At 34.9% G+C, this 26,734-nt stretch overlaps 1 protein-coding gene across 1 annotated transcript; it reads right to left on the bottom strand.

Annotated features, from left to right (window-relative positions):
- Positions 1-703: 703 nt before the first annotated feature.
- Maf1 (repressor of RNA polymerase III transcription Maf1) lies at positions 704-24,885 on the bottom strand. The gene is made up of 7 exons (XM_089248913.1): positions 24,314-24,885; positions 20,328-20,471; positions 16,029-16,185; positions 15,536-15,660; positions 12,950-13,069; positions 12,269-12,338; positions 704-5,268 (listed from the first exon to the last, which is right to left on the bottom strand). The coding sequence occupies exons 1-6, from the start codon at positions 24,394-24,396 to the stop codon at positions 12,269-12,271; spliced, it is 699 nt and encodes a 232-aa protein (XP_089105039.1). The 5' UTR covers positions 24,397-24,885; the 3' UTR covers positions 704-5,268.
- Between the last annotated feature and the right edge of the window lie 1,849 nt (positions 24,886-26,734).

Genomic DNA, 26,734 nt, shown 5'->3' with positions numbered 1-26,734 from the left:
GAACTAAGCGGCACGTGAAGTGAATCGCGGTATATTTGCATATGATTTGAGTAGTATGCGGCACAGTTCTAGAGCACTTGATCAGCTAGCGCGACCTTTCTAAATCATTTAACTGGCCTGCGGCACATTTCCAAATTACCGGAGTGACATGCGACGCTGTTTCAAATCTTTCAATCGGCCCGCGCTACATTTTCAGATCTTTTACGTGAACAGTGGCGCTGTTCCAGATCACTGAAGTGTCCACCGGCACAGTTCCAGATTACTCAAGTCACCCACGATATATTTACTGATCACTTGAGTGACCAGCGGCACTGGTCCAGATTCCTCAAGCGGCCCGCAGAACATTTCCAGATTCCTTAAGTGACCTGCGGCACTGTTCCAGATCACTGAAGTATCTCACGTCACATTTCTAGATCACTTAAGTGGCCCGCGGCACATATACAGATCCCTTAAGTAACCTGCGGTGCTCTACCAGATCACTTAATTAAGTATTCTGCTACCCTTTTTAACCAATGAAGTGGCCTGCATTCATTTAAAGGTTAAGCAACCTTGATTTACAATATGCAATCGAATAATAATATGAAGCATCATTAAATAGAAACATGATACTTAATCAACTATTACCCTGTGGATAACGAGTTGAAATCAAGCAAGCACTTGCAACAAGAAGCAATACAATAACATATAGACTGTACAACATCTGTCTTGTTTTTATGTACATAAAATTTATTTCTGCGTGAAGAATCAATATACAGGGAATAATGACCACAAGATACACTCGGTTAAAATCCATCAGCCAGTGATAAAACAGACCTTGCGCATTCAATCGAATTTACATGCACATGATTTACTTTAAAGTAAAGAAAAATAAAAACCCTCACAGAGGTTTCCAACTAAAAAATTTTTCTCTGTATAATCTGATATAATCTCTAATAATTATATACTTTTCCCAGAATAACACTGTACAATGATATACAAAGAGCACACAGAAATTCTCCGAACATGCAACACAATGCATAACAGAACAAAAAAAAAATCTCTTTAATCACCTTCAATAGCAATAGTGGTTCTTGGACTTCAGCATACAACAGCTTCCCCCATTCTATGAAAGATAGATGCCAGTACTTTCTGAACACCAATCTCTGAGTATAGGAGCCGTGACGCACACCTTGACAATCACTGAAATTGACTCTCCTAAATTCAGGGGACTTCCGGAAAGCAAATATCTAGTTTATCAAACAGACATTCACTGCACTGTTTCCATTACAAATTAAATGGCTTCTATTATATAAGCCTGTCACAGTGTTCAGCCCTCATTCAGTGGGAACCTGCATGAAGTCATGCACAAATTTTCATGAATAACTGCATGCAGTCCATGAAAGAAAATATTCATCTCCAAGAAATGATATGAATCATCTTGAAAACTCACTCCGAGCTTCATGAAAATAACTGAGAAACTCTCCAATCTTTGGGAAATATAAACAAAAATCCTCACCAAAAAAAATTAATAGATAAAATTGGGCACTGCATTATGTGACCACAAGCTATATTTCCCTATGGAGCAGCAAATATCCACAGTACAAGCTACTCTGCTTATTCTGAATAGCCCTGTACAGTTGACTTGGTGTGTGACAAAATATATGTCAGCATCAATGTCTCATATATGATACATCTCAAATCACAGGACTCAGAAGCAGTAAGAGCATGATTTTGTACCTTATTATTTTACACACATATAACATATCTGGACGCGATCCTTCAAACACAAAATATACTACAAATGAGTCCAATTACCAAAGATAGGCTGGCAATTGTTCTCATCTGAGCATCAGCTTTGAGAAAAGACAATCCCTATACGCAAAGGGTACTTTCTTTCTGGAAGACCCATATCTACAATGTAGAGATACCCCCTCCCCCTCCAAATAAAAGAAAAAGGAAAAATAATATATTAGGATTCTCATACATTTCACCACTGAAAATACATCGCCTTGTGCAACTAAAAAATACACATTTCCAAAGCATTCATATATTACAAGCATCTATACAATAAAAATGTACACTAATAAATTTTCAATCTTTCAATATCCATTTGCTTCGAAACTTTCGAGCATGCTAATCAAATTGCACTTGACAAAAAAAAATCGCAAAGCAGATGTTTTATGCATTAAATAGAGCAGACTAAAATTGGATTTATATATGAGTTGTTAGATGCCATCCAATATAACAGTGCCTTTAAAATTTTTCTATATTGCTCAAATTTTTAAATTTTAAGTTAATATAAAATGAATATCAAAGCACTTCATCTACAAAAAAAGTGTGAGTAATTAATTCTATCAAAGTGTATAATGTTTTTTCTACATTGATAAGAGGATTGTACGTAAATTTAACTACTTAATGTACATAACTGAAAATATATTTTAAAAAAATGGCTGTTTCTCATCACACATAAATTTTAAATAATAAAGAAATTCTATTGACATATTGGCATACAATTAATTATATTAATACAATTTATACAATTAATCATGTTAACTGTTGTCAATTATGATTGACAGGAGTTAACTATAGAACTATTTTAAATTAAATATTAGTAAATGACAATTTATATTGCACTGGGATGATTGAGTAAATTGAACTATCTTGTGCTGCACTGGGATCACTGAGTAAATCATTATCTAGGATGCATAATAACAATAAATGCAGGATTCTAGCTTAAAGAAAAAATATGTTTTTAAACACAATGAAAAAAAATGACTGAACATTTTGCAACACGTTATGTGGAAAAAGAAAATCTGAGTTGTCCCGTTTGATAAAACGGAGTGTATAGTCATTGTATTCACTTTCGGATTTCTTTCCGATGTAGTTATCAATTGGTTATTGACATCAGAAACCCTCAAGTGCCAATGTGATCACATTAAATGGCAAGCACTGTACATCATTTAATCTAAAGCTTAGATTCTATTTCACTCATTTCTTTCCTCACAATAAGTTTTTCCTCCTTAATATTTGATATGTGTCTGAAAGATCAAACAAAACTGAATAATTTTAAAATTTTACAGCTATGAATAGACAATACAAAAACCAAAATCATATTATATAAATATTTATGCGTGCGCTACATTCACTTATATCCAGATCTTAATTTTTTCTCCTTTAAAAAAATCAAACCTATCAACCAAGGTATGAATTATAAATTAGCGACAATATTTTCGAGAAAATCAGTCTCACGGTTGAGAAAAAAAAAATGTGCATCAGATTCAAACAAATAAGGTATGAATCTGTATTTTTTGAATCAGTTTTTACATGCAAAAGCATATAAAATCAGAAAAAAAATGGGTGATTGATCTAAAATAGCTTTGCCATCAGCTTTTGAGAACTAACTTTTGAATTTCAAGGCTGTTGACAATTTATTAAGTGAAGAGTTTGACTTATTTAACTTTTATATTTATGAAACAACTTTTGGCTCCCACGCAAAAAAAAACAATATTATTCAGACAAATTAACAGATGAAAGGAATACGCTAAAAAATATGACACACTCATAACATGCCAATTTATATATAAATACTACATTCTGTTTTTTCAAATACTAGAAAGAAAATGTTCACTTTGAGTGAGTGTATATGAATTGAGAAATACTGAGTAACTGAAACAAACAACCTCTAACTCAAGAAAGATATTGCAATTAAAAATGCAAGTTCACAACACTACCATTTGAAATAAGTTTTAAAAATTCATGCCTTCCAATAAATAAGCAGAAGTAAGTAAAGACTTCAGCCAATTGAATATGAATGATGTAGGATAAAAAACAGTCACCATGTGACACATGCACTTATCTAGATCTTTCCTAACAAATTAATAATGCACGAATCTTTCATTCCGTTTTTTGTTGATCTAAGAATTTTTTTTAATTAAAATTTCCAGTGCATCAATAGAAATATAACTGAAAAGAAAGAAAGAAGCTCTAAAAAAAGTGTTTACTTAAGCATTTCTTTTCATGAGTAAAAGATAATCAATAAACAAGAAAGATGTCTTATCAAAACTGATTCTCTGTAAGAAGAAAATGTGTTTTCATAGATAGATACCCAAATTTGTTAAAAATAAAGTATCAATATTTTCTTATAGATGAAACTTCTAAAAAACCTCAAGATTTGGATGGCGGTTATATTCTACATCTAAAATAAATCTATTGAGTGGCATCTTGAAGAAATTTATGCAATTAATGGTCATAAAACCCTACAGTCTTGGGAATATTTTTCCCAAAAAATGGGTGATTGATCTAAAATAGCTTTGCCATCAGCTTTTGAGAACTAACTTTTGAATTTCAAGGCTGTTGAAAAACAAAATTTACAAAAAATTTATTAAGTGAAGAGTTTGACTTATTTAACTTTTATATTTATGAAACAACTTTTGGCTCCCACTTAAAAAAAAAATATATTATTCAGACAAATTAACAGATGAAAGGAATACGCTAAAAAATATGACGCACTCATAACATGCTATTAACCAAGGTATGAATTATAAATTAGCGACAATATTTTCGAGAAAATCAGTCTCACGGTTGAGAAAAAAAAATTGTGCATCAGATTCAAACAAATAAGGTATGAATCGGTATTTTTTGAATCAGTTTTTACATGCAAAAGCATATAAAATCAGAAAAAAAAATGGGTATTAAAAATGGGTATGCTTATTTGGATGCATTACAATCACACATTTCTATACTCTATTTACCGGTTATAGAATCAAAGCTGGTTTGGCACAAGAATCTCCAAGCTACATAGAAAGATCTCATATAATGTACAGTGCATATCACCAAATGTAACCTCAAACAAAACAAAAAAAAAACCTGAAAAAAAGAAAATTCAAAATATATGATAAAAAATATTCTAATCTAATTTCAATACCGGGAGACATGCCCTAATATAGCCTGTTTACTTCTTAGTGTATAATGTGAACACAATGGTATACAGCATTAAAAATAAAACTTTGATGCCTACATATTAAAACAAATCTGAATAAAATAACATAGTAAAAATAATGTAATACTTAAAATCATTTAAAACCAATGAGAAATAAAAATAGGCGACTCAGCTTTAAAGCATATTTTGTTCTGGATTAATGAAACTAATGTCATGTTTGAAATATCCTTGTGAATGACAATACTTCAATGAATCTGTGAAGAAAGTATACAAGTGAAGGACGAGAATATCCATTCTATAATATATTTTTTCTCTCTAAATTTCCCACCCTCTCCAACATCAGATTGTGCCTGAAAATATATGATACATTGATATTATATGCAATAAAGGAAGGAAAAAAACATTATTTATATTCAAAATTTGCTCTTAAAAAAAATAATAGTAATAACTGAACTACTGTATACAAGCTGATTCCAAAATTCTCCTTGCAACATTTTACTGGGGAACTGTTGATTCCAGAGGCATACTTCCAAATAGAAAAAGTATCCAAATAATGTGTAGATACATCATAACTCAGATACGTCACTCAAGTCGCAAGGGGTTGTATAGTTACTGAGAGATTTAAAAAAATTAATTTTTTATATGGGCACGCTGTCCTCAAAACTCCTGTTAGAAATTTGTTGCCCCATCTCTCCTGAGGCCAACAAAAAATTTCCACATTTATAAGTTTAATATTTGCTGAAACATTTAAATTTAAAAACTGGAGGAAAGTTGGGAAAGAAGCATTGTCTGTCAACTTATGCCATTCTCTTCCAACTTCCCTCCAATTTTTGAATTAAAATACCTCTACGAATATTGCACTTAGAAACTTGGAACTTTTTATGTTGACTCAGGAGAGAGACAGGGCAACAATTTCTAATTGGACTTTTGGGAACAGTTCAATTTTTGTATCTCTATACATTATTGACGTATTTCACTACATTTACACTACATTCATTACCTGAGTTGTACACATTATTTGGATACCTTTTCTAATTCAAAGTATGCCTCTCAGGGTTTAAGCTACGGTCACATTTTTTGCAAAATGCGAAAGAAGTGGTAGCCAGTTTTTCAAAAATGATTCAGGAGGGGAACGAGTAGACATCCAACCATAAATCATTACATTAGCATTGTAGTATTTTGCTAAAGCTTTTCCCCAATTTTTGCTTTCTTGTGAAAGGAATTTTTTTATCTAGCTTAAACCCTGATGCCTCTAGGTTCTACGGTTCACGGACATTTACTCCTCTCTTGGGGTCACGTTCTTGAACCTTCCTGCATTTACCGATAGGTGGCTTCGTTCAGATGGGATCCATCTAAATAAGAGGGGGGTCTGGGAGGTTTATGATAGTCTTAGGTCAGGTTTTTTTACTCCCAGACCACGTAGTTTGGAATGCGGGATAGTTAATGATAATCACAACAGTACTGATGGGGAATTACCCACCTCTGACTTGGATGGCTTCTCGATTGACACTAAATCACAGGGCAAATTAAAATGTGTGTGAATAAATGCCAGGAGCTTGGGTAATAAGAAAGATTTTTTAGAAACTATGATAGTTGTGGAGGGCTTGGATCTTATAGCCATTACAGAATCTTGAGCAAACGATGGGGATGAATCTTTCTTACACATCTCAGGATACGATACTTTTTTGAGAAATAGATCTGATAGGAAAGGGGGTGGAGTGTTGATATACGTGAAATCCTGTTTGAAGGCTAGAGAGTGTAACGTGAAGAGAAGTGATATTGAAACTGTATGGGTTGAGCTTGAGAACAAAAGACGTCATAAACTTATTGTTGGGGTTTGTTACAATCCACCGAATAGAGATCAAAACTACATCGCCAAATTGCATGATGAAATTTCCTGCATGTGTCAGCGAAAGAGGGTTCTCATACTAGGGGATTTGAATTACCCAGGTATTGAGTGGGAGGACCTTTCATCTGGAAATCAGTACGAAAGGGACTTTCTTAAGTTGGTGCTCAAAACTTTTTTGTATCAGCATATAGAAGAAGCCACTAGGGGTACTGCTATTTTGGATTTAGTTCTTACTAGTTCTGAGGATCTTGTTGAACATGTTTCGGTGGGGGAAGAGTTTTCTTCCCGTGATCATCGTATCGTCAGATTTCACTGTAACTTTTCCTTGGGTAAGGTTGATAACAAAAGACTGGTTCCTTGTTTTCTGAGAACTAATTTTGATGTTTTGAGAAGAAGGTTAACGGAAGTTTTCAAAGACCGGTTGGAATCAGTAGGGGTGGTCAGTCAATGGGAAGAATTTAGTACGAAGCTGTCCTCTGTTTTGCATGACGTCATACCCTTTGTTCGAAAAAAGCGTGTTTGTACATCGCACCCTCTATGGTTCACAGATAGCGTGCAGAACCTTTATCTTGAAAAGAAAAGAGCATTCAAAGAGTATAAAAGTGGACGAGGTGACCTATCATTATTTACTAATAAAAGACGACTGTTAAAGAAAGCGATAAAGGATAAAAAGGAAGTTGAATCTAGGTTGGCAGATAACATTGGCTCTGACCCAAAATCATTTTTTCGATACGTCAATAATGGATGTAAGGGGACAGTTGGCCCCCTCTCGATAGGAGGCTCTAGGGTAGAGAGCAATGTAGTCATGTGTAGTGCTTTCAATGACTTTTTCGCGTCGGTTTTTAATGGAGATAATGATATTTGATATACGGGTGTCGCATGGGGTAATAAAAACCTCAACGATATTCAAGTAGAAGACGTGGAGGTCCTAAATCTTCTAAGAAATGTATGTGCAAGCAAAGCACCAGGACCAGATGATATCTATCCCAGGGTCCTCAGGGAATGTGCAAATGAATTGTTGAGGCCAGTGGCACAGATATACAGGAGTAGTGTTGCTGAGGGTATCGTCCCAAGAGATTGGGAACTTGTTAACATTGTTCCGATATTTAAGAAGGGTAGTAGAGAAGCGGTGTCAAATTATAATCCAGTGAGTTTGACGAGCTCCCTCTCGAAAATTTTGGAAATTATCATCAAAAGGCAGTTTGTGAAGTGGATAGACGAGAATAATGTATTGTCGGATAATCAGCATGGGTTCAGGAAGGGGAAGTCGCGTGTAACTAACCTCGTTTGCTTCTATGATTACGTGACTAAGGCTTTAGGTAAGAGTAAAAATGTCGACGTTGTTTACCTTGATTTCCAGAAGGCATTCGATCGGGTCCAACATGGCAAACTCTTGAAGCGTTTACACGAGATTGGAATAGGGGGCAACTTGCTGAATTGGATAGAATCATGGTTAAGAGATAGGTCGCAACGAGTTATGGTGAACGGGGAATTCTCTGGTTGGACAGACGTCACAAGTGGAGTTCCTCAGGGAAGTGTCCCTGGCCCCATACTTTTTTCACTTTTTATCGACAAACTCTATCATGGTATCGATGGGATTACTAGCGAATTTGCAGATGATGTGGAGCTAATGGGGGTAATCGGGAATGAAAGCGATAGGGAGTTGCTCCAGACCAACTTAAACAGGATTGCAGCATGGGCAAATGAATGGAGCATGACGTTTAGCGTAGATAAGTGCATGGTCACTCATTTCGGTTCAAACAACCCACGGTTCTCTAACGAGTTGAATAGTGTCACTATCCCGGATTCAACTAGGGTCACCGATTTGGGAATTCTCATTGACGAGCGACTTAGGTTTTCTGAACATTGTTCAGCGGTGGTCAAAAAAGCAAATAGAATGCTTGGTCTCATTTTCAAAAAGGTCTCTTTGCGTTCTCCTAAAGTCATTCTTCCGCTTTTTCGAGGCTTAGTTCGTCCTGGACTGGAGTATGCTGTAAGGTTTTGGAGACCATACCTACAGAGGGACATAGACTTGGTTGAAGGGGTGCAGAGAAGAGGTATGTGTGCCCTTATTGGCACACAGGGCTCGAGTTATGAAGAAAGACTTCATTTTTTGAATATGTTTACATTGGATGAACGCAGGTGTCGAGGAGATATGATCGAAGTGTTTAAAATTTTCAATGGGATGGATAGGATGGACCATGAACTTTTAGTACACCCCCAATCGACTGCTTTTACAAGGGGACACCAGTATCGATTGGTGAGGGACAATGCAAGGCTATGGTGTCGCAGGAAATTTTTCTATAATAGGGTTGTTAATAAATGGAATAGCTTACCCCCGGAGGTAGTAAATTGTAACACAATTAACACGTTTAAAAAGAAGTACAATAAACATGTTGGGGTAAATCGAGAAGCTATCCATTCTTAGAATAAGACAACCATAAGTATTCTTTATGGCCGTTGTATAATATTTTATCATGTGTATATATTGTTTATAATTTGTGTTAATTGCATTTTTAATTGGGTTGCTGTATTTTTAAAATATATGACAACCATATTTTTATCAGCCACCTCGTTGGGCATTTTGTCTGTTGTGGCGTTGTATTTGTATTTATGGAATAATCCAGTATATGCTCGTGGAAGAGCTCAATTCTTTTGTTAATAATTCATTCCTATATTGGGAGATAAGCTTACATATGGGCCAGTTTTTGAGAAGAAAAAATTAAATGCAAGTTTTTACTAATATCCCTCCCAAACAGGGGTGCAATAATTCTAACCTGCAAAGTGTCCAATGAAAACAGAACCCTCTTTTCGACACCATGAGTCGTATTTTAAAAAAGCAATGCATCAAATGTTTTTGGAAAAAAAATATCAATTTCAATTTACATAATACAATGAACTCAACAGTTTGTGATTTGTCAACAGTATCCATCTTGTATATCCAGTAAAAAGAATGAAATACTGTCCATGCCCTTACAGTAGCCATTGTTACAATAGAAATATATTTTTATTGCTGTGCTGTCTAGTAAAGTGACAAGTAATGGGAAAAAGACAAGGATCTTGAAGGTTTTGATTATTTTTTATTGTAACTTTTATTTCTTAGAGATATACTTTTTTTCCCAATAAAATTTACAAATTTTATCGAAGTCAGACTAGTCTAATTTTTGGAGATCAGCTAATACATGAACAGGCTTATACCTGTATATAGCAAAATCCCGCTAATCCGGCATATATTGGACCAGGGTGCGCCAGATTACTGGAAGTCAATAGGTCGGATTAGCACAAAGCCAGATTATTGAGAGCCTACTATACAGGGTGATTCATAACTCAACGTGCAAACTTTTAGGGGAAGTAGAAAACACAAAAACAAATCTGAATCACATAAGGATGTATGACTAGAAGCCCCAACCTGATCAACTGGAAGATAAACAGAAGATGCAGAAATGACACGCCAATAATGGGTGGGAAAACTCTTTATTTAGCGATACTTTACACGAGGACAGTATGTGTATACGTTAAGTTTCACAACAAGTGTTCTAAGTTCTTACTATTAACAGTTATGCACATTTCACAATGGTGAAGCATTGACTCTCAAACTCTTTCAAAATACCCTGCATTTCGTAGACATTTGCAGCTGTGACTGAGATTCTTGCGACATTGATGGTAAGCACTTTGAGCACTTGTTGTGAAATTTAACATGTACACACATACTGTCCTCATGTAAATTAACTAAATAGTTTTCCCACTAATATTCTCCAGCCGATCAGGTTGGGGATTCCAGTCATTCATTCCTATGGGATTCTGTTTTGTATTTTTGTTTTCTACCTCCCCAAAAAGTTTGTACATTGAGTTTTGAATCACTCTATATATCTTTAGAAAAAAAATGAGAATGAAGATTAAATTTTTGTACCCATCTCACCAATTCTCAACCCGGAAATTCTTATACATTTAACATTCACTGTACAATTAGAAATGAGAGATAAAATATCTTTCAGCACCCTTATGCCATCTAGAGGGGCATTAGTGGCATCTTAAAGTACTGGAACTCACTGTCACTGATCGGTAATTGCAGAGTACAATATAATTTGAGTATACTCAATATAATTTTATACCCATAATACCTTGCAGCATCCCTCATCAATATCATGGGATTTTAGGATACCACAGAACACCATTTAGAAATAGCTGCTTTGATTCAATATGATATTTTCTCCTGTATGCCAGAAGCATGAATGTGCAAAATTTCCCTTTTTTTTATCAGCTGGTTGGATACCTTATTTTGCTATCCAAGTTTTGCTTGAAATGCAAATGTGTATCCCTATTGAAACACATGTTACAAAACATTTTAGGGAAAACAACTTCTATAGAGCTACACAGGCAGAGTAAACATTCAATTGTCATTTCCCACGTTCTTCTTTTTCCCTAAGGACATTCACGTTTTTAGCTAAAGGGGAACAATATATCATATATTTTTTAATTCAATGAGAAAATATCTTGAGGAAAAAGAAATGTTCAGGAAGTGGTCAGAGCCTATTATATAAATTCATATACCTGTCTAAAAAATTGACGATAAAAAAGTTTAGAAAATAAGTTTCAGTATTTTAGTGGCAAATGAAAAATAAGATGGAAATAAAATAAACCATTGACTCCCAATGGTGATAGGTAGAGCCCGGATTATATGCACTAAAAAAGTGGCAAAATATGCTCTAAAAATATGCAAATATGCACTTAAAAATGTAAAAATATGCACTTAAAAATGCAAAAATATGCACTTATAAATGCAAAAATAAGCACTTGAAATACAAAATGTGCACTGAAAATTCCAAAATATGCATTAAACACCCCAGAATATGCATTAAACACCCCAGAATATGCATTAGAAATCTTGAAAAAGTCAAAAATTCCGAAATATGTATAAAAAAAGGGAAAATATGCATTAAAAAATACACCATGCAAGAAAAGCGAATGTGTTTTTAAAATACATGTTTTCTATTAGTGCATATGTATTTCATTTTTACCAAAAAATATCCCCTCATATATATGTATACAGCATATGCAAATAACTTCTACATATTTTTTATTCAGGCATTTTTTTAGTTTTCAGTTTGTTGTAGCTGCTCAATAACGAAAATAGCAGTAATAAAAGAATTTCGACACTATTTCTAAAAACAAAATTAACATTTTGACACATCTCTAGAAATAGCCTTACAATATAACGGTTAGTATTCGTAAAATATTTATAAATATGTATTAATTCACTAAATTTCACATACCGGGAAAAAAAATCGATGTTATGAAAATATTATGAACAATATTTATTTGGAAAATTATAAAAAAAAAAAGTGAGTTTAAGTAAACCTTCAAAAATATGCACTTATACTGGAAATTCTTTGATTTTATGCATTTATATGCATTAATACTAAAAAAGGCCAAAATATGCAAATGCATATGCACATATGCATTTGCATATAATCCGGGCTCTAGTGATAAGAATAAGTTACCTATTCATCTTCATCCATGTCCATATCGAATGAATCAGCATCCAATGAGCTATCTGCCAGATAAGAGGCTCTGAAATTTCATCATAAATTAATTAATATACCAAATTTTGAAAGTAAAATAGTATATATCAGCATTTCTTATCTCCCTTTTTTAGGACCATGACCAGTTAAGGAGCTCAAAAAATTCAACGATAATAGAACCGCTAATTTATGAAGGCCCAACAATTATGCATCAAACAATCATTGTCATTATTAAGTTATTCTAGTTTTTGTGGGTATTACAACTGTCAACGCTCGTTATATCGACCCCCCCCCCCATTGTCTCATTGAAAATGGACATTACATTGGAAGGAAAACCATATAGGCTATTCATTACATGACAACATTTAGGACTTATCTAACCAGTCATTGTAATAGAACTGTGGGTCATTACAACTACCATCGACTGTATCAAATTATTACAGTCCTTGGGACTGAATTTTCTAAACTGCATGTGGACTGAACTCTTTCTCATATGCAGAATTAGAAACACTTGCATATGTATTTTTCACAAACAACTAACCATAATGAATAAATTTATATTTATTCACTAGTATATATTCATTCACTTAGTCATAAACTGTGCAATAATATTGATGAGTTATTTTTTTTTAAATAATGGAAACACTATTTTCTTGTTACCTCACTGCCTTGCATGTGAAGAACACGATTCTTTTCATCTTTTTATTGTAGAAGAAATAGTTAAATGACCACAAACAACCATCTTCCCCATATGGATCAGATTCCAGATCAGCATTGTAACTGTATAAATAATCAAATAATAATAAACCTATCAGTGAAAACAAATGCATTGAATCAAATGTGTTGGGTTCTATCAAGAGGAGGAATCTTGTGAAAGTAATATACAGGGAGAATGAGAATTACCTTAATAACTTTAACACACAACAAAACATCAGCTTGACGTAATTTACACAGATTTCACTAAAGCATTTGATTGTGTAAACCACTATAGTTTAATGTACAAATTAGAAGAAAAAAACAGGTTTCTGTGATAGTACTTGTAATTCATTTTCTCCGTCAAAAATAGACTGATTTTGTATCTCATGGCCATCTCTTAGTGACGAATTTTGCGCAACGTCTGGAGACCCTCAGAAGACTGTTCTTGGACTTTTGTTGTTCTCATATTTATTAATGACTTTGCCACAGCCTTTTATAACTCCTTATTACTTGCTGATGATTTTAAAATATTTGACTTCATTGTAAATTTTAAATCTTGTTCTATTATTCATGATAAGTTATCCTATATGTATCACTGGTGTATCGAGAATCAACTACACTTGAATGTAAACAAATGCTTTACTATGTCTTCTACCTGCATGAAATATAATATGCCATACATATACTCTTGTTATATTGTCATTTGAGATTTTACAGAGAAGGTATTCTGCTACTAACCAGGGTATAATTTATACCTCTGATTTTACTTTTTGTGATCATATTAATGACATTTGTACAAATGCATAATGCAAACTTGCCTGGCTTAAAAGAATAATTAAAGATTTCAACAGTTTAGATACACATACACAATGAATGTTATTTTCAATTCTATAATATGGCAGGGGTCCCACTTAAACAATTAGAAAAAGTAGGACAGGAGAGGGTACCCCAGACAACATAAACATAGCATACTATTTCAGTACCCTGTAAGATTGACTCAAACCAAAGCAAAATGACAGAAATGACTTGGTAACAAAAACAATTTTTAGCCAAAACAGGATACTAGCAACCACAGATAATTTTTTTCTGTCTCCCCTCACAATACATATTACATTCTGTTTTGGAGTCTTCCACAGTCCAATGTCAACTCTCTTTGACAATGCACACAGCAAATTATGAAGACATGTAAGTTTTTTAAGAATAATGCTCTTTCGAGACCACTTCCAAAAGCAAAATGTGTAAATTACAAGGTCCGATATACATAAGTCAAGGTGTACCAGATAGTTTTACCGCATCGTCAATCCCCTTTTTAAAAGGATTTGTTTAAATTTTATTACTCAATGCCAGTGTAATCGTTTTTGACAAATGAAGCACTTTCATTTCTATCCCTTTGCTGAGCATTATAAATATTGTTTACGCCTTCTGAATGCCCTAAAACAACAAAAGACAATTGAATGTTATTGGGTTATCATCAGGGTCACAAAACCTAGAATAGGCATAGGTACCTAACTGCTTTGTTATCCAAACTGTTATGTTACTGTCTAAGACCATGAAGTAGTAAATACAAAATTAATTTGTTCAACTAGGCAGAAGTTTTTAATGACTACTCTACTTGTTCAACTCTCAAATTAAGCAAATGAAAAACTAATAAACCACCAAATGTCCACATACACCCCCAAATAACTTTAAAAGCAATACAATTTCTGCTTTAGCAAAATCACTAATTGCAACCTACTATATTTGTATTTTTTGGCATTATATTGATGATTTCCTCCTCAATTAAAATCAATTATATGAATTTTGTTGATAGGTTTTGGTAAAAAAAAGTAGGAAAAGTAGGAAAAAAAACTAAAAAATAGGACAAACCAAGACAGTAGGGCATTTTACCAAAAAGTGAGAAAAGTAGGACAAGTGGGAGCCCTGTATGATTGAAACATGAATATGTATCTGTGGGTTGGAATCCACATTACAATAATACTATTAATGTAGGTATGTGTAGCATACTTCAATGAATATATCAGCAATTTGAAGACAAAAACACTGTTGGAAGGAGTTGCTGGGAAAAATTGATTACTTGGATATTTTGTGTGTGACTAATGGTACCTATGCTGAATGTTACAGGCTGTAACAGTGAAGCTATCGCTCCATTCTAGTGGTTATTAACCTGGGGTTCGTAGATCCCTTAGAGGTACTTGAAGTTCTTAGGGGGTCCTTGAGTTTGAATGAGAAAACAATATGCTTATTCTTTTAGAATTATTGTATGCTAAAGTATTATTCTGTGAAGGGATTTGCAGTCTTCATCTTATTGGCAAAGGATGGTACCTCGGCCCTGCCCAATGGGTCTGTGGAACACAAAAAAAAGTGTGGGTCTTTTTAACACAGAAAAAAAAAATGGTTAGTGATCACAATTTTTTTTATGAATTACAATAAAATCATAAAAATTAATGCTAATATTTCAAGTTGTTGACATACAAAGGAGAGAGAGAGAAATCTCAAAGTGCAGCATCAGCACAAGTCATTGAATGAGGAAATCTGTTATTCGAAGTTTACCTGTAAATATCACAGTCTGCTAATGATATTTCATGATCAACAGCTCCCCATAACTGCGGCCTCAATGCTTCATAAGCCTGTTTCGTTGTAGCCATCAAATTGCTATCAACAGACTTCATTACACACTAGGAAGAAAAACACACACACACACACAAAAATCAGTAATGTCCAATGAGATATATTTTCACTTTAATTTCCATACAAGAAAACAAGAAATTTTTCTTTCTAAATAAAACACACATCTACCAATTGCAAAACCATTTAACTTAATTTTTGTTTAAATATTTTCAAGCATGCATTAAATTGTGAATACTGAAACATACAAATGATCCTAACATTGAAAAGTTCTCAATCAATCTTCAAGTACAATCACAGACAAAAAAAACCTTTTAGCATTGCAGAAAAAATGTGTCATTTAAAATGACGAGATAAATAAATAATGCATTTTCAATAGCATAAAATAAATATAGCAGATCTGCAGATTTTAACTCACCGCCAAGTTTTGCACTCGGCTGAATTCTTCACTCTTTGCCTTGCTAAAGTCATAATCTGGATAAAATGAAGCATTCAATGTGCCGATCAAAAAACTCAACGTTTTTCGACTGATGGTATCACATAAAGGACCTTCCCCTTCGTCACTCTGACTTCGACTGTAAAAATAATAATAATTATTCAATACTAACCACTCAAGGTGTCTGATCACAAAAATTAATTTTCAAGCTTAATTAAACAAGGATCCAGAGGGACACAATGGAGCCTCCCAAGAGCCAAATACAGTGGATCCTGCTAATAGCATTTTTCAGAAAACTGTTATGAAAAAACTTTACTGTAAATGATGAAAAACATTCAAAGAAATGGCATATTAAACAGATATTTTCTGGTTATCATACCAAGGTAAACTTGGAAAGAAAAGTCACCTGGTCTCAGTCAGGACACGAACCCAGGTCCTCTTGCAAACTGGGCAACTGGAGACACGGCCCAGCCTTCTTTATTTCATACACATAGCTGCCAACTTTTAAAAATGAAAATTCTGGAGATTTTCGTGCGAGCCCATATTTTATGCTAAAACCACTCCCTAATAAACACGAAAGGGATTTTCCCAAATAAAATAGGGATTTTCCACACATAAAAAAGTTAAACCCTTGGGAATAAAATCCCTATGCAAAAAACAAGTGAAATTGGAGGCCAAAACTTCAAAATGGTGATCTAAAAAAATAAATAAATATTGTGTTCAATCAGAAAGGCTGTGAACAAACATTCTGCTCGAATGATCCTAAAATCATCGGAAGATGAAGGGGAAAAAAAACGTCAATCTTTGAAGAACACTGACTTTTTGTGACACTTGCTTGATGTTGTTTTTTCATTTCACATGAGTGATGATAGCAGTCTTTCCATGACCGATGTTTATGTCCGTAACACAACTTGTACTAAAAGGAAAAGTCTGCCCTTTTCTGGAACGTTTGATGAAAGGAAATTCATCGGAATAAGTATCTTTAAAATTGATTAAATATGTTTTTGCTTATCAGTATTTATGTTTTGTTATATCAAACGTACGTAACTTCAACAAAAGAAATTTTGACTATATGCGCGTCACTATAATCTTCAATTATTATCCAGGACTATTGGCTGCTAAGCTATTTCCCTGCACGATAAAACAAACAACTTTCTTGTTGCCACCAGAGGGTTTGTAAAACTTCCTTAAAAAGAGAATTTCCCCATTTATGACATTTGACGTCATTTCGAAAGGATGAGAAAAAAAGAGGCTTCATGCCCCACAAGAAATTCCTTAGGGATTGTTTTCATAAGCTGGGATTTTTTTTAAATAAAGTAGAGAATTTTTAGGGAAAATTAGGGATTTTTTGTGATTTTCGTAAAAATTCGGGAGGTCGAGTCATGAAGCTAAAATTTGGGAGACTTGGCAGCTATGCATACACTGTGATATGAGGCGCTGAATTAAAGGCATTACTGACCTCTTTTAACTTTCCACAAATGGCCCTCATTTGACAGTGGTTTTGGTGGGACAGTAGAGAAAGACAGGACAGCTTCAGATGACTTTTCTTTCCAAGTTCACTTTGGCATAATACAGTTAACGCCTGTTATAACGACCCTCATCATTCCACGGAAAATGGCCATTATATTGGGAGGTTGTTGTATTGGAAGCAGGGTTGGGTTTTTGACATCAAAAACTGGTTTAAACTGTCAGAAACTGGTTTAAACCATCAAAAACTATTGAAAACCTAAATGAATGTTTTTTGGATAATGTTTTAAACACAATAGGTATAAAACATGATGAAGAACTTTCCTTTTTGCATATTACAATGCTTTATTTTTAAACACTAATTTATTACAATAATTAAAACAGAATACCAATTATAATTTGCAATTTTGAATTTTTTGACATACAAAGAACCTGGAACAAATAATACATAATTTTATGGTTCATTTTATCTAAACTATTGATTATCTTTGTTCAATTTACTAAGTCAAAGAGAACTGTTCATTCAAAATATGTGATAAGAAATCAGGGTTAGGTTTTTGACCTCAGAAACACGGTATTGAAACAGTGAAAAACTTATTGTCAATGTTATCAAATAGTTTTTTTAACGAAACCTGATAGATATATTAAATAAAAAAACACTTACTTTCAGGTAAATGTATTATATTTTTGAATTAGAATTACTGTGCATAAAATATATAGGCCTATATATATATATCGATATTTTAAATTTTCTGATCTGCCCAAAATTGTTTTGCACATTTAAATACAGCTTCAATTGCAAAAACATTGCATTATATAAATGCCAGTTAATATACCGTATTATAGCAAAACTTTCATTCTTACTTTTGCACTAAGAATAAGTTACAGGACTTAAGCACCATGTACCAAGCCAGCACTCCAAATTAAAAGAAATTTTAGTACTACAGTTTACTATTTTGTGATTGCTAGATATATATTCTAATGTTATGCACAGTAAGGATAGCCTATTCTTGTAAGTATCTCTCTGTGATTATTTACATAATTTAATAACAACAGAAATCAACATAACATACATGGCATTTTTAAAGACCTATTTGTTATGAAAAGAGTACAGCATGTGGTTTATATCAATACGCATATAAAAGCAGTGAAAGAAATTTTGGAAGGTCGAGAATCATCTGGAATTGAAGAATATCAAATAGTATAGTGTCATAGTTTTCCCTTCAGCTTTTATGCTATGCTCTATTCAAATTGTATATTTTATAAGAAAACAATATAGTCTATATATATTGTACAAAATAATTCTGTAGAGAGTAGAAAATTATTTTACAATCATATTAAGTATTTATTCTTTGTATAACATAGTCATTTTAAACATTACATGCAATTAACGTGTGTATTTCCAATGGCAATTTTTATATTGGAAAGCAATATCTGAGGTTTTTGACGTGACAGTTTAAACCAGTGTTTCTTAACCTTTTTTTGCCCGTGACCCCCCTTTGAACAATTTTTTTTCTCGTGGCCCCCTGTCTTACCTGAGTCTTCAACTCTCATCTAGAAGCAAGATCCTTTATACGTATTGAAATAATTATTTCATTGAATTTATAATGAACACAAATTTTGCAAAGAAAATTGGCATCCAGACCACTGGCCTAGAATTTATTGATCTCCCCGCTAGTCCGAGTTCTACCAGAACTGTCTCAACATGATGCCCCCCCCCCCCAGACAAAGTTTTGCTACGTTAGTCCATTACGTAGCTGGAAACAAACAGCCTACACATTTCCTACTTATTTTCAAAATTTATTGTACTATACAAATATCATAATGTCCTTATCTTACTTATGGACATGAGGGTCCCGGGCATGACCCCTCACAAGAGTGGGACAGTCAGAGCTGCAGCCCGAAGCCTGATATGGTTTTCAGCATTTTTTGTTTTTCACACTATAAAATTCAATATAGAGAAGGGGGGTCTGTGAAAATCTAGCCAGGGACCTGCAAAAAACTTCATCCTAGGGAACTTGTTGCAAAATGTAGGCGGTGAGGCCCGGGTAGGTCTATGCCTTAAGACTGCCCTGGTTTTATGAGTGGTTTTGTTTGATTCTGTAAGTGTATAGTCACTAATATAAAAGCTTTATGCTTCACACCTTAATTTTTCTTCTCAGCTCTCTGAACCCCCTCCAAACCAACTGTCATGGTCCCTTTTTCCTTTTCTTCCGTGGCCCCCTTGAGGTATCCCAGTACCACTAGGGGGCCATATGGCCCCCGGTTGAGAACCACTGGTTTAAACCATCAAAAACTTATCCAACCCTGATTAGAAGGAAAGCATATAGCACAGCAGTTATACGAAAACATTTGGGACTTTTCCTGCCGGTTGTTGTAATGGAATGGTCGTTATAATGAGCATCAACTGTATCTAGAAAATATCTATTTCTTTGATCTCTTGGGCTGATAAAAAAAAAACAGTCTATCCCAAATGGCATATTGTCAAGGAGAAGTTTATAAAATTGAGCCGGGACTGCACTCAGTGCCATTTTAATACATGGGACTACAGGGAAGGGGGGGGATGCCTTATGATAATGAAAATCAGGTTAAAATTTTCAAGAGTAAGTATAAAATTGGAAGGCAGATACTTCTAGCCAGGTATGGGGGAGGGGCAAAACAAGATCAGTGTGTTCAGGGGGCCTATGATGCTGTTAAAAGGGTCCTGACTGCAACATGAAGTCCAGATTAACAGATTATTTTATTACAGTATTGTAGACTATTTTAGCACTCTACCGAAGTTTATTCGAGATAAATAACAAAACAAACAGTTACCTATATGCTTTGGAAGGGCTGTGTGACATCATCAAACCCTGAGGCGGGGATAATGCTTGGAGATCATTCGGATTGGATTCAGAATTCAGCAACTTGAACAGCTTCTTGTGGTCACCCGCCATTTTGCATGAATAACTCTCTATCCTGTAATGAATAATTAATAATATCCTGTAAATAATAATGAATAATATCCTGTAAATAATAATGAATAATATCCTGTAAATAATAATGAATAATATCCTGTAAATAATAATGAATAATATCCTGTAAATAATAATGAATAATATCCTGTAAATAATAATGAATAATATCCTGTAAATAATAATGAATAATATCCTGTAAATAATAATGAATAATCAAATAGTTACAAAAAATTCGAGCCAACAAAACCAATGACAGTTTTGCGGGATTGCTTCAAATGTAGACAAAGTGGGTCAAAAAATCTACCCATAATTCCAAAATCAAATTAAAAAACAACCAAAGAAAATTTGGGTCATCAAGTGGTCAGAACCCTTGCGCAGTCAGTTGCCGATTTAGTGGTAACCTTGCTTTTGAAATCAAAGTCCTGGTTACTCAAATTTGCTGTCTTAGGCTAATCAGGGTTTAAGCTTTAGCAAAATGCTACAATGCTAATGATTGATGGTTGGATGCATTGGCGTACGCAAAGGGTGGTTTTGGGGTTCTAACCCCTCTTCAAGCCAAGATTATGGTGTTATTTTGCAGGAAAAAATGTGATCCCTTCCCCCTCCCCTAAGAAGAAAAAAAAATTGAAAGCCCCCGAAAATTCTGCTTACGCCTATGGTTGGATGTCTACTCGTTTCGTACCTCCTGCACGCAGTTTTGCAAAAGTGGCTACTACTTCTTTCGAATTCTAAGATTTTCTTTCGCATTTTGCGCAAAAATGCGACTGTAGCTTAAACCCAGGGCTATATATATCCCATTTAGCACCCCATAATGACACCTCTGCACACATTCCATTGGTTACTTTTCATCAATCCAAACTTGTTTTCCACACCATAAATTCAGAGAAGCATGTGAGAAATCTGGTGTTTCAGCTCGTCAAAGATCTCAGCATACACACCTGGCTGCGGAATGTGTGGGCCATGAGTGTGGACCTAGGTTTCTCCAATCCCAGGTTTCAACAATCAAGTTAGAATATACATGATGGTCATAAAATAACTAAAATGCTATTAGCCTGTAGCAGCTGCTAAAATCAACGAATGCTCATGAAATTTGAGATACAATGGAACTTCAGTTAACGAGCCTAATTTGTTCCACCAACATGATCGCTATCTGAATTGCCCATGTATCGAATCGAACTTCCCCATAGGAAACAATGGAAACTCAAATAATTTGTTACGCAATTATCATTCACACAAAAACTTTGAGACTAATAAAAATGGCATTCGATCAAAAAATATATGAATATATATAAAGCCATAAATAAACATGTGATATGATAATGTTTACAAATTAACTGTAACTGATAAAAGAGAGGGGACTATTGTTTAAGATGATTTATGGACTCTGTTGTTTGCAAACTTATTCATTTCGTGTGACTTTGAAAAAAAACCAATACAATGACACTTCCTTTTGTGCCTCCGATTTTATGATTTCTCGGAAGTTTTAAAACTACAGTGTTCGTTGGACAGATTCATCGCTTGCTTCGCTATAGCTTTATTTGATTGGTTCTTTGCTACAAAATTTTACACAGATTTCCATATTATATACTTCTCTTTAATCGCATTTGAAGCGAAGGCCATCACTTCTCTCTTCCCCAGAAGGGATACCGTCCATGAACTCTTGCTTTTCCATGCATAGGATCAGATTCATCAGTTCATCTGCGGTCAACTCCTGTTTTAACACCAGTCCTTGAATGTCATCCTCCAGTCCTACGATCTTTCTCAAGAACTCAATCCCTTCAACAAATGGTGGCTCCTGTTCATGAGCTGCCCCCCCCCCTCAAAGTACCGTTAAATAATGCAATCGGCCCAGTTTTCTCCAAGCAGAATTTCAAAAAAAAACTTCAACAGCACATATGCGTGGTATTGCTAGTTTCAGTTTCACATGATAAAGTCATGCTCGCACGTGTGTGCGAGCATGTGTGTGCATTTCTCGAGCAAGGCACGCTTACAGAGGACTATAAGGGAAAATATTACCCACAATTCCACAGTATGAGTGGATGAAAGCGAAAAACCATCAGTCCAATTGTGATAACGTGAAATTAAACAAAGAAAGCATAAATTTTTTTCTCATAATGCAAATCATTGCTTGTCAACCGAGTCAAATTTCGAAATTTTTTGCTCATTATGCAAATTGCGCATTCACTGAATTTCTCTTGTTGACTGAATATCACTTCAAAGAGGGCAAACAGGTTTATATATATAGACCTGTTCTTCCTCTATATTTTTCCTACATCACCTTCTCCTCTCACCCTCCACGGGGTGTGGAGATAAAAAAAACTGAAGACCCTTCCGGCCTGCATGATTGCTAATTAAAAAACAAGTTTCACAAAATAAAGATGACTGCAAATGAGTTTTCCTCATAACTCATTCACTGAAGTCCCACTGTATGTGTTTCAGAGTATGCACCCAAGATTGAAAAGCGAAACAAAAACCAAGGTCTCGGGTTACAGTAACAAAATTTCAAGAAATTCATGCAACAAAGCTCACTTTTAAGCACTGCAAAGTGATCTGCGCAATAAAAGCCATAAATTACATTTACATGTAGCCACACGGCAAACACCGGCACAAAATGCAGAAAAACGAACAGATGGAAACAACCAATGGAGATCATATTTCTACAGCTGAAAGTTCCGCTCCGAGGAGTTAGCACACCAAACCCTCCGGTGAGATTCTGGCTACATCCAGAGCTTATGGTGCTATAGGTACTATATCAACATCACATTCATGGTTTTTCACTATACCGATCACTTAGCAAAACATAAAAGTGTATTATGCTATTTTATTTTTTTCAAAATTTTATTGCTGTGACGAGAGCCCGTCTTTAGGGGTATCATGGGCCCATGACCCAAGTTGTTTTTCTGAGGCCCTACCAGGAAAATTTACTCGCTTACTCTTGAAAATCTCCCCCAGATTTTTTTTCCTCTTTATTCTGAAGCGCATGCTTTGAAACATGTATATTTCCAATTTAATTTGCATTCATTGATTTTTCCAGCTGCTAGGATCTTGTGTATCAGCAATGTCATTTTATGATCACCCTGTAGAGCAAAGGTGCTCAGAGTGTGGGCCACTTCATAGGTTTGGGAAAGTGTTGCGGGCATTTTAGTTATCTGGAAATGTGCCGCAAGCTACCTGAATTACGTGGAAATGTGCTATAGATAATTTAATTGATCTGGAAAAGTGTTTTGAGTCCCCAAATGATGTAGAAACACACCAAAACCCAACTATGTGATCCATAAAAGTGCAACGGGCTGCTTAAGTAAACAGTATGTCACGGGTCCCTTAAGTAATTTGAAAGCACGTCACACAGGCCACTTTAGTCATCTGCAAATGAACCGAGCTGCTTTGCTTCAGTGAAGCCACTTAATGCTACGGGTCACTCAGAAATCCCTGTTTGGAAACACTTAAGATGACTGGATATGCGCCATCAGCAACTGAAATGCCCTGGAAATGTGCCACGGCCACTCAAATGGTATAATAATATTTTGTGAGTGACTTGTATGGTTTGGCGATTTGTTGCAGTCACATCAGGTTACTCAAAGTGCCACATTTTACCCAAGGGGCCATGGGTTGAACATGTATGTTGTAGAGCTTTCAGTGTAGCTGCGAAAATTTTATAGGCGTTGGGCAGTGTAAACATGCACATCTTTTAGCATGTTTGTGAGAATATCCCAGTCAAATTGTTATAATATATGGACTGTCGCTGACTGTTAGATGATCATCGAACAAATTCAGCAACATTAATTATTTTCAAATTGTTATATATTTCTTTTTACAATTTGATAAAGAGGATCAAAATCTCACCGTCCAATAATCTTGCAATCGGTGGTCTCAAAACACAAAGCGGAATTGATGGCTTCAAAACGACTGCTTTCCAATAGCTTCATGATACACAGTACACAAGTGGACGCGGCGGATACTTGTACTTCGATGGATGTTGCGCTCACAGAAAATGAATCCAGGAGAATGTGTTTCAAAAACAAGAACGGTATTTCTTATCCCTTTATATCGACCACGATCCCCGATCAGCACTGGCCAGCGATATACAGGAAATGGAGGAAGCACTTCTCGTTGATGAACATATTCGTATCGGCGGTAGGGCTCTTCTCAAATTTCTGAAACAGTGGACGCTCTCGCTTATTTCTTGCGATGATGACAACATGAAATTACAACAGCAACGACAACAAGGCTTTTCCGCGTACCCTTGTGTTGTCATTGGATTTCGAACGACGGACCAATTTGTCGTCTGGACTCGATCTATAGGAACCTTCCCAGCAGTGATTTGTTTTTGCGACTGACGCTAAATCTTCGCTTCTCCTTTATCTCTCTCCTCGATGGAGTTCACTTTGACTTGTTCGATGATAATGTCACGAAATGATCTCTTTTTGTTTCCGTAAATGACAGCGACTGTTAGTAAACAACGAACTCCTCCGTCGTCTTGGTCTTGGTCTTGGTCTTATTATTCAGGGCTCTATGCTGCCAAGGCTAATCCCTGAAGTGAAAGGGGGGAGAGAGGGAGAAAAGAAAAGAAAAAAAAAAAAAAAAAAAAAAAAAAAACCACAGGTAAGGCATATGAAAAATACAAAGTAATACAACCATCAAGGAAACACAAAAATTTGACAAAAAAAAAAAAAACACGAAAATGGTGATGAGCGGGAAGGAGAGTATGATTTCTTCAAACCAAGGGGACGATCTTGGTTACAAACAAAATGCTAATGATATGTAGTCCCTTGATGAGTGTGTGTAGAGAAAAAATGGAACCCAAAAAACCGAAAAAACAAAATTACCAGCGATTACATAGAGTAAGGAATTCTTCTAACCTCTGAATCGCAACTTTAGGAGAAGTAGAAAGAAATTTATTCCAATTGTTTATTTGAGGATGGCAAATATTAAGTGTCTGATTCCGAATATGAGAGAACTTAGAACAGTGAAAAAGAAAATGCTCAGAAGTTTCCAACTCACCACAGTGTGAACAGTTTGGACTATCCAGTTCGTGTATAAAATGTAAATAAGTGTTAAGAGGAGCCCTATTAACAATGAGTTTGAAAAACAAAATTTCCAACTTCCGAGAAGAAAAGAGATGGGAATACTTTTCACAGGACTTATAGAAGCCAGAAAATTCTGGAAGTAAACTTCTCTGAGAGACTGAATTTGAGTTTTTAAATTTCTGGTGAAAAATTGCACGAAGGTCCTCAGGGTATATGTGCGTAGGAGAAGGAGCCTGTACAGAAGAAGCCATAAGACGAACACTTCTATCTATTATTTCATTTAAAATGATGCCTGAATGACTAGGAACCCAGATAAGTGAAATATGTTCTGAGAAAGAACTGGCCCAGTTTAAATGTGAATGAAGAAGATGAATGACAGTGTGAGAACGGAAAGAGAATGATTTCAATGCCAACAAAACTGATTTGCTATCCGAAAAGATCATCATACATTGTTTGTTATTAGGAAGAAATGTTTTTAAACACATTGAAATGGCCAAGGCTTCCCCTGAGAAAATTGAAGAGTCAGGATGAGCAAACCAAGTTCTAATAGTATTTTGTGCAGGATAGTAAGCACCACAAGAAACATATTGTTTCTTTGAAGCATCTGTTGCTAGTATTATTGTATTTGGATCAATAGAATCCAGAAAACTTTGAAAGAGATGTTGAACACCTGGAATTTTGGGGAATTGTTGAAATAAAATTGAATCTGTGATAATAGAGATATTGTCAGGCCGCCAAGGCTCATTTGGAAATACTGGTTGAATAACAGGCAGTGGAAAGAACTGACAGTGTGCCAAAAATTGGTCCATTTTGTTTGACAAAGGAGGAGCAAGTTTGTTAAAACCAGTATTCAAAAGGTTGGATGGACCCTGAGTAGGAGAAGCAGTTGAGTTAATGCAAAAATTGGTGATCCTTAAGAGTAAGAGATCCTGAAATTTAGGAAAATCAAGAATCATTTTCATTTTGTTGATTCTAGTGGACCTTGGCAGGCAGAGAATTGAGCGCATGACTGAATTATAAATTGTGTTAAGTTTAAGAAGAGAAGACTCAGCTGCATTGAGCCAAATGACTGATCCATACCCAAGAATACCTGTAATAATGTTTCTGAACACCGGTTTGATAAAACTACATGGAATATTCCTCGAGGCATGATTAATGGATTTGCAAATGTTTAGACTATAGGTACCCTTAGAATGAAGATGATGAATGTGTTTTTTCCAACGTAAAGTGCGCTCGA

The sequence above is a fragment of the Pholcus phalangioides genome, unplaced genomic scaffold (genome assembly GCF_987345545.1).
Source record: "Pholcus phalangioides strain wild (caught in Gottingen) unplaced genomic scaffold, Ppha-v1.0 ptg000021l_1, whole genome shotgun sequence".
In the NCBI taxonomy this organism is placed as follows: Eukaryota; Metazoa; Arthropoda; class Arachnida; order Araneae; family Pholcidae; genus Pholcus; species Pholcus phalangioides.
This window is presented reverse-complemented; position numbering and strand designations above follow the sequence as displayed.